Raw genomic sequence first — 20,285 nt, forward strand, 5'->3', positions numbered from 1 at the left:
GAATATTATAATAAATTATAATCAGCCATGCACAGATATAGGATATTTTTCATACACATATCTGCCAATGCTGATAGCAATGCTGTTACATTTCTAAACTGTTTTGTATATGTGTAAAATGGAAAGACATGTACCTGTATTAGATTTACAGAGAAATATGTAGGGTTGCAAATGCAGAAAAATAACCAAAATTTATGCCATCCATTTGTAGCAAACCCACTCTCTGAAAACACTCAAGTGTCACGCAGCATCACAAGTAGTACTTCGGCTAGTGGTCTGTTTCCAATGCCATTAACTTGTATTAAAATGTATTAATAATAATAAAAATTAGAAGAAGAAGAAGAGCACGAAGAAGAAGAAGAAAAAGAAGAAGAAGCTCAGTTTTTTCAGCACCTTTCTCAAACCCAAGGTCACTTTAAAAAGGCAGGGAAAAAACCTTCAGTGCGCAGAAGAATGAAAGTGTTGAGAAAAAAGGTATGTTTTTAGCCGAGCTTTGAAGGAGGAAAGTTAAAGACAATCACATATCACAGCTATATTACAGGATTACCCTGTAATATAGCTTTCCTTTATTTGAAAGACAAAAATATATAGTACACTAAGTTCAGTTCTTATTTAATATGAGTCTTTTCCCTGAGCATTTAAAACGAAGAGCTGGACGAGCTGAATGCCTACTGCAAAATACAGCACAAACACACACAGTAATCTGTCAGATCAAGTGTGAACAGGGCCTAAGACTTTTGCACAGTTCTTTATGTTGCACACACTGCATTGGCAGCCTGCTTCACTGCTGAGCTGCAGCAGCTAGTATGAGTGAATGCTTCGACTGTGATGGGTTTGACAATTCACACTCACGAATTTACACTCTTCCTATAGGTTGAAGAGAATAAAACTGCAAGTGTAAATTTGAGGTTACTTTTGGGTTTTGGGCTTAATGCTGGAGGTTTACCATCTTAACCGTAAGTTCTGAGTTATGCATCATACAGATTTGTTTCAGTACTTCTGCTATTACTGAGCAGAGCACTATTACTCTACACTGAGTGAATGAACGCTCAGATCTATGTATAATGCAACGCTACACACTCAAGAGGACATAGAAGGTTGTGTCAGTGACCTAGTGCCATCGTTCTGTGTGAGCGTGTGATGCCAGCAGGTTATCAGCCGATGAGATAAGGGAATATGCCGAATCAGCAGAGGCCAGAGAGAGAGAGAGTGAGAGAGAGAGAGAGAGAGAGAGAGAGAGAGAGAGAGAGAGAGAGAGAGAGAGCGCAATGTGTAGTTGAAGCCAATTATTTTAAATAAAATGTAGACACGCTGCTAAAAAATTAGAGTATTCCAAATATGACAACACCCCAATATCACCACAACAGACCTACTGCGGCAGTGACAGCACAACAGTAGGTCCATCTGCATAGCGCCAAAAATACATTCTGTTTCCAAGCTGTCAGAACGTTCACGACTTTGTCTAGCACCGAGACCGTCTAGCAGGAGATCATTCTGCAACATATACGTGTGCGGCAGAGTCAAAGACGTCACAGTCAAAGCATTCACTCACTCTAGCTGCTGCAACTCAGCAGTGAAGCAGGCTGCTGTGATGTGCTGCAGCTGCCCATGCACTGTGTGCAATATGCAGTACTGTGCAAAAGCCATAGGCCCTGTTCATACCAGGAATTAGCATAACCACTGTCTCAAAGGATCTGATCATAAGTAGACAGGGAGACGCGTAGCTGCTTACACCTGGCATTTTCATGTATCTCGAATGTGTCTCCAGTGGCCACTTGTGATCAGATTTTGTGACTGGATGAAGGAGACCCTGCACATTTACTACATCAGTCTCTTTCTGCATATGTTATACAAAAATGTCCCATGAGTCCTTGTTTATGTACATGTACAGGCTGTTATAAATGTTTAGATGAATGGATTGCTAGAGGACATGGAAAAAGAATCAACGCAGATGCTTTGGGTCCTGCTGTGATGACGCAGATGATTAAGGTGGTCCTTTGTTGTTGTCGAGGATGTGTTAGCTTACTTCCCTGACATCCCTGACCACATCTGAAGGTGATTTGAGTCATCAGATAGGGCTGGGCAATATAACAATATTTTATCATTATTGTGATGCATTATGCACATTATGCTTTTCTGATTATATCATGGATATAGTCAGTAATTCAAGAACCCTGACTGACTGCATGTTTTTTTCACCGGAAGAGCATAAATTAGTCCAATTTAGTTGTGTTTAGTACAACAGAGTATGTGAAACATTGAACAAAAATCACTCGTCATCGTTTTTCAGAGTATTTTTAAATCTGGCACTACTGGTTATGTTTTTTTTCTGTTACAACTTATCAAACCTCAAAACTTAATACTGTGATACATATTGTATATTGTAAAAACAGCTTCAAGTATCGTGATGATATATTTTTGTCATGTTGCCCACCCATATGATCATTTCACAGTGTGTCTCCTAGATGAACTGGACCCCATTCACACCTGTACTTAGCGCTGTCCACTTATGATCCGATCACCCAAGACACATGTCAATGTCAGGTGTGAATGGGGCCTTAGACAGCCATGAAATAGTAAAAGCTATTTATCTCAGCTGTAAGTAAAAACAGACAAAAACTATATAATGTTGGAATAAATACAAATCAACATATATACTGTAATTCTGTGTTTAAGAAAAATTATATGATGGTTAGAAGAATATAGTTAGAACAATACAAGTTTGATTCCTGATGTCTCACTGTACCCCTGCAATCACACGGTTGGTCAAAGAGCTCATATACTTTATATTTTTAAGGTCCTCCTATGATATTTATTTGAGTTTCTGTACCAAAAACACTTATTATTTATTCATTATTCATTTTTAAATAACCATTTTCCAACCTGTCTTTATGTTCTGATACCTTTAAGACCGGTATATGTAAAAGGAGCTAAACTGCTATAGGTTGAATAGGCAAATATATGCAAATATGTTTGTTTTTGTGATATCACAAAAACAGCTGTCCTGTTTTTTTTTAATGTCCATATACAAAAAAGCAAGGTAAATTCAGTTCCCCCTGATATGGGCCCTTTAAAGTCCATCAGCAGCACATCAGATTTCATTTAATGAAAGACTGATTAGCTGCACTATGTACTGGATGGTATAATCTTGGGCTACATTGAGGAGAGATTTGGAAATGGTTACACACTGACACACATAAAATCACAATGCATTGTTAATTTGCATTTTTGTCTTTAGTCTATCACTAACTAGTGTTTTCTATATAAATACACGCTTAAAAATAAATGGATTTACATGTAATGCTCTCAGATGCCGGTAACTTTTGCAACACAGTAACACTGTTCATTTGTCCATAACTGCTACTTCAGTAAAGGAAGCATCTTCCAAAAAGCCCCACACACACACATTTTGACACACATCCACATTTGCCTGCACAAACAGACTCTCTGTCTCTCTCTTTCTCTCTCTCTGTCTCTCTCTTTCTGTTTTTCTGTGTCTCTCTTTCTCTCTCTCCCTCTCACCCAAGTTGCTAAGCTGTATCTCTCTGCCTCGCAGGGGAACAAGGTGAAAATGAGCTGAGGTCCACTGGATGAAAGCAGAAGTGGTTTTTGAACTCAGTACATTAGTTAAAGAGAGCCCAGCCCAGGCACACTTCTCTCTCTCCCCTCTCTGCTTGAGCACTGCGCTCTGTCCTTTTCCTCTCACACCACATTTCTCTCTCTCACTCCCTCTCTATCGCTCTCTCTCTCTCTGAACCTCAATTCAATTACAAATACAATCCAATTTACTCTGCCATGACAAAATAGTACATCTTTATTACCAAGGCTCTCTCTCTCTCTCTCTCTCTCTCTCTCTCTCTCTCTCTCGCTCTCTCTCTCTGCTTCCTCTGATTATAATACACGTCTTCTTTTTCTGTGACAGTCATAAGACGAACTGTCTGTACATTCTGTGTCAGTAGTGAGAGTGTTTTCAAAATCCCCACGCATGTGTTTACCTTCCTGTGTGTGTTGCTCGGCAGCAGCCGAGGGCCCGGACTCTTCAGAGGCGGCCATGCGCTCATCGTCAACTGCAACAGCCACGGCACAGAGTGAGTGTCGCCGTGGGTACATGCACACACACACACACACACAAGCTACACAGCTCGGCGTGTTTACGTGTGGGAGGGAGCACGTCCTACTGCCACACAGGAAGACACTGCGCTCACAAAGCGCAGAGAGCACAGAGAGCGAGTGAGAGAGTGAGACAGGGCTGGGGGAGGGGTCCGAGTGCTCAGTCTAATTAGAAGTACAACGGCAAATGTGGGAAATGCCTATTACATCATTTGTTTAATATTAGTATAGACAATAGAAGATGGACAGATATGCTTTTTGACCCCTTAAACTGAAAGGGCTTGTATTTGAACCAACACTTCACTCCCATAACTACACTGTTATTGCAGTAGTATGTACTGAAAACTGTATAGTAGTTACTGAATAATAAAGCTATATAACTGGAGAACTTTTATTAATATTGTTATTAAAATCTGCATTTAAATATAAAGATGATAAAGCTGACATATACAAGTTATTTGTTTAAATCTTTATATACATTGTAGCCTAAATAATGAACCAAATCAAATGACATGAAATTGACTACTATAGTCAATATATATACTATATATTGATATATCATCAATATGAATTAATTTTACTATATACTATTGTAACGATTAAGTATACACACATATAACATAGAATTAAAAAAATTGTAACGAGTTTGCCTTAAAGTTTTGAGTTAATTGAACTTCAAAGAATATGTTAACAGATTGTAAAACATAGATTATTGTTCTGTTAACTTACTAGTTGACAAGTAAGTTAGTTTAACTTACTAATGAACGTATTCAAATGACTCATACGGTACTGTGCAAAAGTTTTAGGCACCCCTTCTCATAGCACTTGTAGTTATCATTTAATACCTGGTTTGGCTAATCAGTGCCTCATTAAATGAAATCAGGCGTGCTGGTGATGGAATTTTACAAATCTATGCAATGCCTGGGGTCGTCAAGGAGAAATCTGAAACCAAACGTGTTCTTCTAACCAGCTCAAAAGATATTAACTACTTTTTTGAAAATAAGAAATTCTTGCTACTAATACAATCAAGTTTACTGTGATTTTACTGTTTACCGTTTGCTGTAATTTACTGCAATAATGTTTGTTTGTATTTATTCTAATGTTGCAATGAAACAATTTGCTTAAGACTTGTTCACAGCACTGTACATACACATAATATCATATACTATTATAAAGATCATTGATATATGTACATAGTATACAACAAGTCTTCCCAAACTTCATGTCAGGACATGTCACGGTAATGTTTGGACTGCTTTTTCAGTCAACAAGTGCAATAGCATGACAACAGAAATAACAACAAAAGAAATATGCAGAGGTCTACAGTATTACACACTTAGTATGGCTAATAATTACACTTACACTGTGTTTAGAAGTAATCCATTTAGTTCTTACCTTTAGTGTGAACACATTTACACATTTACTTATTATTATTTATTATTCATCTAGACATTACACGTTATTTAAATTTGTTTTGAATCCTTACGGCAGCAAGTAAAATGAGTGCTGGTGCATTATGGGGAAATAATCAGTTGTGAGTAATAAATGAGAATATTTTGTTTCTAGTAGCATATAGCTCATAGCAAGCAGCAAAAAAAAAAAGACTTGAAACTTTGAGTATCCCGGCTGCGCTTCCCTTACATTATCATTTTCATGACCCTCAATAACTGCACTTTGTGTAGGGATGCTTTGACAACACCGGAGCACTTCAGAAGTGGCAGCAGAGCAGAAGCAGAGTGGTTTCCACTTCTGATCTACAGTGTGCTTCACTAAGCTCTGCTCTCATGGAAAAGCAAAAACAGTAACTAATCCAGGTTCCTCGTGACCCACCAGTGCGTTATGACTGACAGTTTAAAAACAACAGCCTTACTATACTACTATAAAAATTATGCATGCATTCACATGATATACTACTATAATGATGACACATACATATGCATATACATACTACACTCCAAAGATTGCTATCCTATGTAAAGATTACTTACTACACCATACTACTATAAAGATTAGTTAGTTGTTTCTATGTTTCTTATGTTATAGTATAAATTATGAACTAAATCAAATGACATTCAAATTGACTACTCTCAAAATATTAATTGCTATAATATCAGTCTTTATAAGATATGGGCAACAACTAGTCCTTTGTTTTTTTTTTGTTTTTTTTTTTAAAAATTCTGCCCTGAACTACACTGCATGAAGAAGATGATCATTTTTCTCCCTCACTGTTGGTTCTCCAAGGCCAGACAGCAGACAGGCACATGATGAGGGCTAATGAGAGAGGCAGCTGAGCTGAGTTTAGCTCGTTACACTGAGGGGAGACAGCCTGGTGAACCCCCGCACCACACACACACACACACACACACACACACACACACACACACACCACTGCACATGACCCCTTTAACAGAGCAGCACCTCTTCAGCACGGCTCTGACCAGACACACACACGTGTCTACACTACAGAAACACAGACAAAAGTCATTAGCTTGTACATATAATAGTCTCTATTGCTGTACACTATAATTGTTTTGTGTTTTTTATGCATTGGTAATATTTAGGTTAAAATGGCTACATATCTGAATCATAATTATGCAGAATATAGAGGTTTCAGATGTGTTTCTATGACACAAAATTAATCCATACTGACACATAATGTGCATAATATTTCAATATGTTTGGGTAGGCCTGTTTACAATGTTTTGAATTTAATATATGGATGTCAAAGGATTAAAATGTGAGCTGGAAAGATCCATTTCATAGTATTAAACCTCAAAATCAATGGATTAATAACGCAGGCATGCTGCCATTACTAAATAAAAATGAACCTGTATATTGCCTGAGGCAAAGTGAATGACACTGACATGTCAGTTCCATTATTTTCCGCGTTCCCTGCTCTGGCCATTCCGTCAGTGGCTCCATTTCTGTTTGAGAGCTTATCACTCTTCTTTGGCGCATGAATAAAATATTCATCTCACACAAAGAGCAATAAAGCAATAAACACTCGAAAGATCTCGGCCACATTTAGCATTTGCAATGCAATCCCTTTTGCAATTGAATGCTGGCCACTGGGCACAAGCAATTCAGCACTTACACAATTCCCCTTTATTTCATCACGTATTAATTTAATGACATGTTTACACAGATCAACAAAGGCAGGGCTATTACAGGCTGACCCGCCTGTGTGCGTCTCATTGACAGTGTCACTGCACTGATAGGCTGCTGGAGTGTTTCCCCGCACTGGTGAAAGAGGCTCTTGGCAGAGTAGTGCAGCAGTGCTACGGGCACCATTGAGCGCGGGACCCTCGTTTCGCTCTTGTCAAAAAAAGTTCCCAGAATGAGAATCATATGAACACAATGGGCGCTCTTTCAGCCCACAGCACAGATAATGAGCACGACCACACCGTGCTTTAATTGTGTACATTCTGCTGCCAGGCAACTCTTCAAACTTTATTGTAAACATTGTATAGGCCTTTTTCAGGCTCGGCCTAATGCCTTTGTTAGTGCGCCTGGCGTGTAACGTCCAATGGCAGCTAATGTGCTCAAGCCCTGCTCCTCAAAGGCCTGTACTGACATAGCCAGCCCACCAACGAACTAGATATTTTTCTTGGATAACACGAGATGGCTCCTAACCATAAACGAAATGCAGGAGGTTTGCTGGTTTTCCTGCTCCACTGCTGGGCATTTGGACACAGTTAATCGGGATGGTAATGTTTCAGCTTCATCACAGCAGTAACACGGCTGTTCAATAAGTCCAACAAGATTCATACTTAGTGACAAATTTCAGTTCTTAAGAATTCAGGAACAAATACTTTTATTATCGCTCATTTTCATGTTTGTATGAAGGAAAGCTGCTGTTGTTATACTTCATTTTATAAGCAGAATGGATCTATACATTAATTTCCATTAGAAAACATCAGAGTGTCTTTTTATGATGCCTGGATACAATTTCCTCAACTGTGATTTGCAATAAACAGCGTGGAGTTTTCTTACCGTAGTTATTAGGGCTATGCAACAAATCAATAGGCCATTGTATTATATTCTTATGTTGCACATACAGAGCAAAATCCCCAATGAATTAACACCTACACACGCAGTTAAATTAACACTTATAGGCCCAGCTAGACACAAATAAAAAACTGAGAGTTAATCCAGCACTGGGTATTTTAAAGTGTATGTGATGTGTATATTTTATCATGATATTTATCCATGAAAACAGACAATCCTCTCTGACCACACTTGCAGAACGGCTACAAGACATTTTTAACCTAAAGCAGATTGAATATGCACAGTTCTATATTTAGCTATTCCTATATTTGGATACTCATGTACAGTAAAGAGCTGCCAGCTCCATGTCTCAGTAAGCATTTGTGAACACTTCTAACAGTCCAGCTTCTCCCCTGTTCCCATGTCCTGTCACTATGGTCTGTCTCACAGACGTTCAGATCAAGATCAAAGCTCTCTGTCACACTGTCTTGAAAGAGATCAGACTGCAAAATTCTGCTATTCATTCCTCGCCTCCCCGTCTGCCCTTATTTTACGAAAGCATCTGAACATGTCCCATAACAGTCATTTATGAGGGCCCGCACCCAAAATAGCAAGTAAAAATAGCAACTGAACTAAAGAGGCTCTGGAGCAGGCTAAAAAGCAGAAAAGTCTAATTATCAAAAGACAACCACTTATTCTCTCGGATATAAGGGACAGTCACATGGTGTGATGGCAGAGATTGCACTAAAATTGGCATCATTAATTCCCTTCGCTCTATTGCAGTGTAACAGTTTATGGACTGGGTCCTCTTTGTATAGTCCTGAGTAAGGCACTGTTTAGAGTTATATGCTCCTTTTGTATATATGGCTTGCTGCATGTAAAGTCAACATGCTGTAAAACAAAGCTCAGCACGCCTTCCTGCTTCTGCCTCAACACTCTCTTATACACTTCTAACTGCAGTCCAGCACGCTCCGTCCCATACTGGGCTACAAGAGGCCCTGTACGTCCAGTAAAATGCTTCTGATCTCCTTCATGTGAGAGGGAACCACTGAGTTTGCTATTTATGGTCAACAGCGTTCAGCCAAAAGCTTAATCATACATTTATGGTTTATTAAAGCATAATGAATCAAAGCCAGATGAACTGAATAACAGCATAATGGCCCACTCTTTGGCTTAATTAATAATTTAAAGAGAATGATGGGCCATGTGAGCGATGAAACATGTGAGCCCACTGTAAAAAGTTGCTAATGATTAGCAGCATCAGTATTCATTTCTTTTGGAGGCATGAATTTGGATCTTTAGAATTCTACTAAACATTTGCTATATCTTTCAAGAGCAGCTGGAGGAATGCTGAAAAGCTCGGGTGAGACGACATCAGACCAGATGAAACTGATACTAAAATATGTATCTTTTCCACAGACAGCATAATGGATCAGCTCCACCCAAGAAATGCCTCAGTATTGATCTGGGCTGTGGCGTCTGCTGTGGACCACGCGATTGTCCTTCCCTCTAGAAGAACCTTCCACACTTTGTGCCTGGCTTAATTTCACCTACATAAGCACGAAACCACTGGGACATCATCATGTATAAAAGTTCTGGAACCCGTTTATTCCAGTATTAGGAGAATGTGATACAACACATCTGCTTTGTGACCAGATGTTCCCTCATTCATGAATGACCTTTAACCACACCATTCTGAAATGCATTAGGAATAAGGCAGAATCATCTCGTCTAATCTGCTGCCTGCTTCTTCACAGTGAGCACCAACAACACTAATCCATTCCAGAAGAAAGGGATACTCTTGAAGTGCTGTAGATACAGGCTACACGCCATCCTGCATGGGCTTTCAACACACTGCTCATTCTAGCAAGCTTTCATAGTGGAGAAACGTGTAATCTTTCAGCTCGCCAGCTGGCAGAGAGACTGTGTAATGGCATTGGAATTCAGAGCCACAGCCCGGAGCAGGACAAAGCCCAGGACTGAGCAGACCTCATCACAACACCACAGCCACACAGACGGGAGGATAAAAAGGGGAAAAGGCGAAACAAATACTGGAAAAAGACGATTTTCGACAGTACTGAACACAGCAGGCTAACGCCGAACGGGCACGGTTCTGTAAAGGGGGCCGTTCTGAAAGCTCTCAAAACCCACCCTGAACCCCCCCTCCCAAGCACAAACTTAACAAAGTTAACGTCGTTAGTAGCCTACAGCGTTAGAAGCGTCTCTGAAACGGGCTAGAACAGCTTTAGCGACAGACATGCTGAGCAGAAGACAGTCAGAGCGCGTATTCTACTATACCTTGGCTTGCAGGTACGGGGGGTAGTAATAGGAGTACTGGGGGTACATGTGCCTCCACACCCTGCCCATGAAGATAGAGGTGCAGATACGGAGCGGCAGCGCGAGCTGGAGATCACAGCGGCTCTGCGCGAGACTGAAACCAGCCAACGAGCTCTACCGGTTACCGACACACGCATACACGCACAGAGAGAGGGAGAGGGAGTGTGTGTGTGTGTGTGTGTGAGAGAGAAAGAGAGAGAGAGAGTTGTGGGCGGTGGAGCTGCAGTGGAGAGCAGCCAGGGGTTTACTTCAGTAGAACAGCACTCATCATCATATCAAGTCTATTAGGCTCGTAATAGAGGTCATATATGTTACATAGTGACTAATACTGGAAGAAACACAACGTAACAAACCAACAATACACAGTAAAATGTGTGTGTTAGCTTTTGTTGTTGTTGTTTAACTCATCAATCCTTATGATTAATTGTGCTGCAAATTCGTGAGATGGCTGGGGAATAACAACAATTTAGAAACCAAACGTGTTCTAACTATTATTTCTCTAATAATTCTTCAAAAACTTGTTGCTTGTACTGTGTTTATGTTTATTTCTACTTATTCTAATGCCATATAGTATTTTACAGAACAAAACACTTACTGCCAAGATGAATAGGTTATAGTATAATAGTTCTTTATCAAATTTACACACAATGTAAAGGGCAACAGGCATTTTCAAATTATGTAAAAAACTGAAAAAGACAAAAATGGAGATACAAGATTTTCTTCTAACAGCAGCGATATATATATATATATATATATATATATATATATATATATATATATATATATATATATGTATATATATTGCATCTCCACTTTCTTTTTTTCTTTTTTTACAGAATTTAAGACAGCTTAAAATATGCTGAGTGGAGCGATAGAACTTGTCCCAAATAACTCAGAAAAATATCTTTTAACTTAAATTCAAAGTTAGGGACTTTTTTTCCTTCTCCTGTTAAGTTACCAGATGTGACAGTGACAGTACATTTTATTTAATACTTAGGTCCAGAGATTGTTATTAATTAAATAAAATGTAATTATGTTTTACATACATTACTCTTAAAATGATGCATCTGCATTAGAATGCAATGTAAAACATAATTAACATTGTTTTACAATTATATCGCTTAAACCCTACAAACTAATTTTTTTTTTTACTCAATAAAGTAAACAACTTTGCTGGTTCATTTGAATTTTATTATACTTTAAATAGTGAGTTTACAGAACATAGCATGCACAATTATTGTTCTGTTAACTTAGTATTTGATATTTAATAAACTTGAACTGGTTTACTTACTTATTTTATAAGATAAAATTATATTTTTTTTTTACAGTGAAAGGGAATCCCACTTTTTAAAAATTGTTTAGATAATTAAGTCTAAAGAAAATCAAGAATGGTTCGAATGCGGTATTATACAGACATTTGAGTCAGAATTGTTCACAGCGGTGGTGATAGGAACCAGACGTCTGAATATTTTAATACATCTAAAAGCTAATGAAATAGTTACAGATATGTTACCAGAAGCCCGAGACATTGTTTTAGAATAGTTTTGAGTTTTAAGCATTTTTTTAAAGGCATTCGTGGCACATGCAGGGTGTAGTAAAGCAAAATAGTATTAAAAAACGTATTTCAGTTTTACCTCTATTTTACCATTATCAGCCTTACATACAAAACACAGAAGATATATGTGATTGTTTGGGATAGTAAATAAAATGCTTATGTTGTAAACATCACAACTCCATGTTCCCATCACCACTAATACATTAATAAATAATACACTAATGTGACAGTGGATTTGTGCCCACAACGCTCAAAACTACTGCCTATAACATTTTTTCATCAAACATTTACTGAAAAGGTTTTGGAGCAAGGCAGATGTATACAGTGATTAAACGGGGCGGGGGGCATTCAAAGAACTAGCTGGAGGTGCAAATACATCCCAGACAACTACATCCAAAATGCTGTACATCAATTTGCAACAATATTGGATTTAAATAGTTTTTGAGAAGAAGTGCAGCTTTTTCTTATTAAAGTGATTGTTTTAATCCCAATATAGCACTGATATTTGTTATATGTGAAGCCCATTCCCAGAAATGTAGATCATGAAATAAAAAAAATTCTTGGAAGTGCTATAATGTGTTTTAGGTCAGAACCCTTCAATTAAAATATGTAAAATTGACATTGTAAGTGATATTACATAACATCATCAATCTAAAGGGGATGGAAAGGGGAGTAAGGTGGGAAAGGGTGGTTTTACTGGGGTGGGTTGGGGGGGTATTACCAGGGGAATGATGGCTGTGTGATTCAGTGCTCTGTGAAGAGGTTACGGCAATTGGACTTCATGTAGTTTTGTGCTGCTATAGTTGAATAAGGGCTGCAGTATTTGTTTGGCGTTCTGGCTGAATGGGGCCGTGGAGTTGGAGCTCAGCCAGAGGCTCATGTGAGAGCGTTTCCTGTGCTTCTTCCAGAGACAGGAAACATCATGTTTGAGTGCCTGAGTAGGAAGAGCTGTGGCAGACCTCAACACTGGAAGGCAAGCAGCCATTAAACCTTCTATTCCCCTGCAAAATGGTAGAGTTGGAGATGGACATGAACTGCGAGTACAGTTAGGCATTTCATTTGACTGGTAATTGTCCTTCTGTATGTGTGTGTGTGTTTATGTGTGTATGTGCTATACTGTAAAAAATGGTTTGTCACTCTCGTAATTTCCCATATTTTATGTATCTGCTAATATTTGACTTTATATGGTAACAAGCAATTTAACTAACCTTATTTAACTGAAATAAATACATTGCATGCAACAATGCAAAGCAAAAATTAATTGGTTAGATGGACAAAAGCAATTTTTGCAAAAATCCAAACCTCAAAAACTCAAATTCTGCCCTGTTCCACATTTTGCAGTGTATATTAGTATGTGGGTGATTCCTTGATATAAGATATAAGAATTACAATCCTTAATAATCCTAAAATTTTAACATCATTTCATTAATCAGTTTGACATCTGAACATCTTTTACATTTTTCAATGAGATCTTCATTAAAAAAATCATAATGTAACATTTTTTAATGCCACACAATATTCTCATATTCAGCATTCCCACAATTTCCCATATTTTATGTGTTTGCTACTTATGCATTTACTTATTTGCACCCATTAAATGCAACAGAGCTGTATAACAGTAACAGGGCTGAAAGATCTGCTTTCTTTTGGCTACTATCAGCATTTTCAATGTATAGTCACCTAAATTATTTGTAAAATATGAATAAATCATAATCTATTTGATTTATTAATAGGTCTATATAGATGTATATACTTTTGTCTCTACTCTAAAAGTTCCTTGTGACATCTGCCTTCTTAAATGTTCAAATCAAACATTCCCTTTATGAATATGACTGATACATGTATTTATCATGTTGTTTTATGAATAGGTTATAACACATTACATCAAAGCTCTGATGAAAACACTGCCTGATTCCACTACTGGAGCAACCGACCCTTAACCTAATAAATGTCACAACCTGTAAACCCATTTGAGTCTCTTCATTTTTTTGTTCCGAACCATGGATCGGTCTGTCCTTGCTCATCTTCCCATCCTGAGATCAACAACCTCCTTGACACCAAGCAGTCTGGATACAAGGAGAGATCTCCACATAGTCAGGGGGAACTGTATGTCCTTGGTCCTTCTTCTCCTTTGACATTGTGAGCTGTTAGATGGTTATTTCCACATTTTTGGACTTCTTATCTTCCCCATGCAACATTTCTCTTGTATAGAATCTGTAATTCTCCCATTTGACTCCTTGACTGAGACCATTTCACTGGCTCAGAATCAGACACGTAGCTCTGGTTTCACATTCCAGGCTCTGAAGGGCTCAGCTCCATCTTGATTCAGATCTACATGCTTGTATGCCAACTTAGATCTTCATCTTCTGGCATTCATTGTCTCCAAAAGAAATCTTCCACCTGGCCCTGTTAAGTATTGTTGACCTATATTTAGTACAGAAGTTTAACATCCAAAAAATACACACTTGTTTTGACATAATTTTTGTTAGTTTTTTTGTTTTTGTTTTTGATCATATTCAAACAGCTGCATAAGTTTTGGTTACAGGTTTGCGCAAAATGCAGCCATCATCAGAAAAGGAAAACAATGGTGTTTTACTACCGTTTCAAATGGACAGCAAACGTATTTCTCTAGATCCAAAAGTGAAAAGTGAATAAATTAAGTTTAATTGTTCAGATATATAGGGCCGTAATATAATGTAATGGCACATATGTCTGTGTGTATGGGCATCTGTAAGATTGTTTTTGTATATTTTGCTAACCTACAATGTAAGGACCAACAATGAAAGATCCTGACTTTGTAAAAAAACATTTTAGAAAAGCTTTATGTTTATTTAAGTTTATTATTATCTTTATTTAAAACTGAAATGAGGGAAAATATTTATTTTGGGTTGGGCTTAGAAATTTATATTACATGTAGGTAAATACTAAGGGTGTAAACTTGATATAATATAAAAAATAAAAAAATAAAATGAACATCAAACATGACATTGAACATTCCACGTAGTGTATTGAGATTTGGTCTTGGTCTATTCTTGGTCCTTGGTCTATTCTGAGCATCGGCATCTTTTGCGAAAATCACTGTCAGTGATCAACACTAGGCATCTGGGTGCATTCCATCAGAGTAAAGTGAGAGAGGAGGGGGGAGGGGCTTACACTCTGCACAAACCCCGGCTCAAATAACTGAGCTTTTCTGAAGTCAAGCTGCTTCCAATTTCTAGGTGTTGAGATTTTTGGTGCTTATTGTGGCCCATCCCATTTCTTATTTTTACCCCTACACCTTGTTTTCCAATGTCACCTTGCCCTGGGGAACTGAGTTACAAGGGGTGGAGGCTCAAATCTTCCCCTACGAACGGAATAACCCTCAAATAAAAAAGAACATTTCTTCATTAACAGGCGGTGCTCTGTAGGTGACCCTGCCAGTCTGCAGTGATAGCAGGGGAGGGTAAAGTTCAACAACCTCACTGCTGGTCTTTAGTTAAATTTAGGGCATCATATGCCTTTAAAGAGGCGAGATGTGACATTGTCCACCCCAATTCTTCTTCCACCATTTCAGGTGGAACGGGAAATTTAGCTAGCTAGCTATCAAGACATCAGCATACTACTAGTGATTTTTTTATGCTTGTTATGAAGAAACAGACCATACTGTATTGAAACAACAGTAAACTAAGATAATACAATAGTTATGGTAATGTTTTAGTGGAGAAAATACCGAGGGTGCCTGTGGTCTCTTGCGCAGCCATCTTGCTGTTGTTTCTTTCTTTCTCATATACTTCGTTTGGAGGGCCATGTAGCCCTAACACTTCGCCCCAACCCCTCTATCTCAACAAAAGTCGGGACATCGCACCCCTAGGTGTGAGTGTGCAAAACGGAGGGGTAAGGGCTAAGTGGTAGGAGCAAGAGGAGAAATGGGATTGGATCTTTGTTATCGAAATTAAATCTTGACCTCAGAATTGAAAATTGCATCAAAATATTGTACTGAAAATATGTGTACCGTTACACCCCTAGTAATTACATATACAGTATTGTGCAAAAGTTTTAGGCATCTGAGAATATTAGATTTAAAAACCTATTTATCTGGACAGTAAGTGTTTATTTGCTCAGAAAAAAAATAAATACTTACAAATAATATTAATACAATTGTAGTGATTATAATTGTGATTTTTTAATGTTAGTGTTTTGTTTAAACCTTTTCAAATCTATCCTTTGTGGAAGCTCAGTATTATTTGTAGTTTTTATACCATACCTGGTTTGGTTAACCAGTGCATCATTATGTGAAATCAAATGTGCAGTGATGGAATTTAACAAATACACACAATGGTTGGGGTATTTTTCAAACTTTCAAATAAAATTCTTGATATGTCCTACTTTATTTAAGTTTATTTGCTTTTATTCTAAATATATATAATGTTTTTGCAAGCACAAAACACACATTGCCAAGATAAATGGTTTTAAATAATGTGCTTTGGTTTTTATAGTTTGCACAGTACTGTATAATATAAAATGTATATGGCGCATATGAATGACTCCACGTTCTGACATAAATACAAAAAAAAAATGTGTGTGTGAGTGTGTGTGTGTGTACGTGTGTGTGTGTGTGTGTGTGTGTGTGTGTATGTGAGTTTAAAAGCTAAAAGCTAGCTGTAATTATGAATTGAGATATGACTGGGCACTGTGAAGGAGGTGTGGGATCTGTTGTTCCAGGTGACCTCCCTTCTCAGAGATCCTGCCCCCCCAATCCATTACCTGCTGCTGCTGCTGCTTCAGCCGCTTCCCTACTTCCAGATGGAGCCATGTGACACACTCATTTATCATGCGCAATCATCTATTATGGAGGTCAGTGTGGAACACACACTGGCAGGGAGTGTTCTCTAATACCCCCATGCGTTTAGTACAGCAGTTTCACATATCAGACACTTTCAACGAGTTTTCTCTTATTTGTACAATTTTTGCAATAATTTAATAAACAAATGCAACAAATGATAAACAATACTGGTGAGCACCGGTGCGTACTTTGTGGATACAGAAAAAGTACAAGGGAACAATTTACTTGAACCTTGCTACATAATATTGACATAACCATGCTATAAATATGTCATGGCAGATGTCATATGCTGTCATGAGTGGTCAAGATAATTTTTTTCAGTACATTAACAGTATCATGTTACCATTACCATTAATTGTCATGACAGGTTATGTCACATTCTAAGTGTACCCTAATTAGCTGTCATGACATCAAATATAATAACATCATGACAACACATGACAGCATATGATGTCTGCCATGACACATTTATGGCAGACATCAGTTTATGTCAATGTTATGTAGCAGGGTTTCAGTACAGTGTTTACAGTTTAACAATGTGAGTCAACATAAACTTCATCACACTGTTAACAGCTTAGCATTTAACTAAATACACATACATACATACAAGTTAACATAGTCACATATAAAAGTTAAAGCACAGTACAGAAAACCTGTAGATATGAAAAGTCAGAAAAGGCCTAAGACACTTTTAGAAGTCAGGCAAAGCTGCTTTAAGATCAATGGTTTGTGTGAATGTCCCAAACCCATGACATCATGTTTCAAAATGACTCATTTGAGTATATCACACTGTGAAATATATCTCAAACGCTTTATGAAACTTTGGCTCTGTGGTCACAAATTCTGGTATTTTGAAACTTTTTGTGTGTAGAGAGAATTAAATATGGTCCAGTATAGCTCTGTAGGAAATAACCCAGCTTAAATTACTTTATCTGAGGTGAGTAAAATAATGCATTAATGTATAAGTATGACATTAAGTATGAACTCTGTACCTGATGTGGAGATATGTTGATATGTACAGTTTGTCTCATTTCTCTGATGTGTTAGTTATGCAGATTAATATATAAAGTGCTGGGCTGAAAGGTCAGAGAACTTTGGGGCTTTCCTTCATGCTGACACATGCATTGTGTTGTCATGGTGTTTTTGCAAAGCTCTGATTCTGTGAGGTGTTTGTCCAGTCCATCAGCTTAGTGACCTTTGTCATGTGCAAAACTATTGGTCAGTCTGGTCTTCAGACCACTCCCACAAGAATTTCAAAAAACAGAATTTGCCAACAGATTTGACTAAATAACAGAATACTCATATGTCTTAGAGTCAGTATTACTTTTTAGATTAAGTTTCGGCACCATATGCAGTACTGTGCAAAAGCTTTAGGCACCTGAGAAAATTCTATTTTTTAAAAAAGGTGATTTATCTGGGGATTATAAGTTGATTTGCTCACAAACCAGTAATATTACAATAATTACAAATAACATTATTTTTTAGTATATATAATCATTAGTAATGTAAGTCCTCTGCTCATGGCAGTCCCATATTATTTGTAGACATCATCCAATACCTGGTTAGGCTAGTCAACACTAGTTACAGTGCTGTGAAAAAGTATTTGCCTCCTTCCTGATTCTTTTATTTGTGCATATTTTTTACACTTGAATGTTTCAGATCATCAGAATACTTTTAATATCATACAAAGATAACCCACGTAAACACAAAATGCTTTTTTTGAATGAGGATTTCATATTTTGAAGGAAAAATGCTGTTCAGCCCTACCTGGCCCTATGTGAAAAAGTAATTGGCCCTTTCAGTTGACTATTGGGTTTCAATATTACTAGCCACATCCAGGCATGGATACTGCCAGACCTGTTGAATTTAAACATTACTTAAAAAAACCTGTCCGACAATATGAAGCAGGCTAGCAGGTCTCAAAAAGTATCATATGATAAGATTAAAATACAGACGCGAAACAATGTAATTGAAAACTACCAGTCTGAAAAGGGTCACAAAGTCAAGGCTAAGACTCTGGGACTCCAGCGAACCACAGTGAGAGCCATTATCCACAAATGGAAAAAACTTAGAACAGTGGTGAACCTTCCCACGAGTGGCTGGCCTAACAAAATTTCACCAAAAGTTCATAGATGACTCATCCAGGAGGTTACAAAAGAACCCAGACAAACATCTTAAGAACTGCAGGCCTCACTTACCTCAGTTAAGGTCAGTGTACACAATTCCACAATAACAAAGGCACTGGGCAAAATAGCATCCATGGGAGAGTTGCAAGGCGCCAGCCACTGCTGACCAAAAAGAACACAAAGGCTCGTCCCGCATTTGCCAAAAAACATCTAGATGACCCCCAAGACTTTTGGGATGATATTCTGTGGACTGATGAGTCAAAGGTGGAATGTTTTGGAAGACATGGACCCCGTTATATCTGGTATAAAGCTAACACCGCAATGCACCATAAGAACATCATACCAACAGTCAAACACGGTGGTGGTAGTGTGATGCTCTGGGGCTGCTCTGCTTCTGCAGGACCTGCATGACTTGTCATAATTGATGGAACCATAATTGATGGAACCATTCTGCTCTCTATCAGAAAATCCTGAAGGAGGATGCCCACCCATCAGTTTGTGACCTAAAGCTCAAGCACTTTTGGGTTATGCAGCAGAACAATGATCTGAAGCACACAAGCAAGTCCACCTTTGAATGGCTTAAAAGAAACAAAATTACGGTTCTGGAGTGGCTGAATCAAAGTCCTCACTTGAATCCCATTGAGATGCTGTGGCAAAAAATTAAACAAGCAGTTCATCCTTGAAAACACTCCAGTGTTGGCTGAATTAAAACAATTCTGCAAAGAAGAGTGGGACAAAATTCCTCCACAGTGATGTAAAAGACTCATCACAAGTTATCGCAAACATTAGATTGCAGTTGTTACTGCCAAGGGTGGCACAACCAGTTATGTGGTCTAGTGGCAATTACTTTTTCACATAGGTGATATACATTTTTAATAAATATCTTCATTAAATGGAATAATAATTTAAAAGCTGCCTTTTGTGTTTACTCATGTTGTCTTTATCTTACATTAAAATTAGTTGGATGATCTGAGACATTTAAATGTGACAAATTAACAAAAATAGCAGAACCCAGGTGGGGGCAAATACTTTTTCACACCACTGTAAGCACTGCACCTTGCATATTAAGTTAAGTCAGGAGTGCTGGTGAGGGAACAAATCCTTCTGATGGCTGGAGGCATTAACGAGAAATTGGGAACCAAACCTGTGCTCTTCTAACTAGCTCACAAATTCTCACATACTTTTTTGAAAACAAGAAAATCTTGTTTTTTTGTTATATGAATTAATGTTTATTTGTATATATTCTGTGGTTATATAGTGTTTTACAAACAAAAACACAGTTACTGCTGAGGAAAATGATTTTAAACATTTTGCACAGTACCGCATATATTTTATGCCTAAATGGTTC

General features: G+C 37.8%; 1 protein-coding gene across 1 annotated transcript in view; it reads right to left on the minus strand.

The window, feature by feature from the left end:
• LOC118806312 (RNA-binding motif, single-stranded-interacting protein 1) overlaps window positions 1–10,576 on the minus strand; it is a 53,890-nt gene extending 43,314 nt beyond the window's left edge. Inside the window, exon 1 of the mRNA XM_036567728.1 lies at window positions 10,396–10,576. Within this exon, the coding sequence (XP_036423621.1) occupies window positions 10,396–10,464 (69 nt within the window). The 5' untranslated portion in view covers window positions 10,465–10,576. The remainder of the gene's footprint in view (window positions 1–10,395) is intronic.
• Window positions 10,577–20,285: the final 9,709 nt, after the last annotated feature.

Source organism: Colossoma macropomum, unplaced genomic scaffold, assembly GCF_904425465.1.
Source record: "Colossoma macropomum unplaced genomic scaffold, Colossoma_macropomum, whole genome shotgun sequence".
In the NCBI taxonomy this organism is placed as follows: Eukaryota; Metazoa; Chordata; class Actinopteri; order Characiformes; family Serrasalmidae; genus Colossoma; species Colossoma macropomum.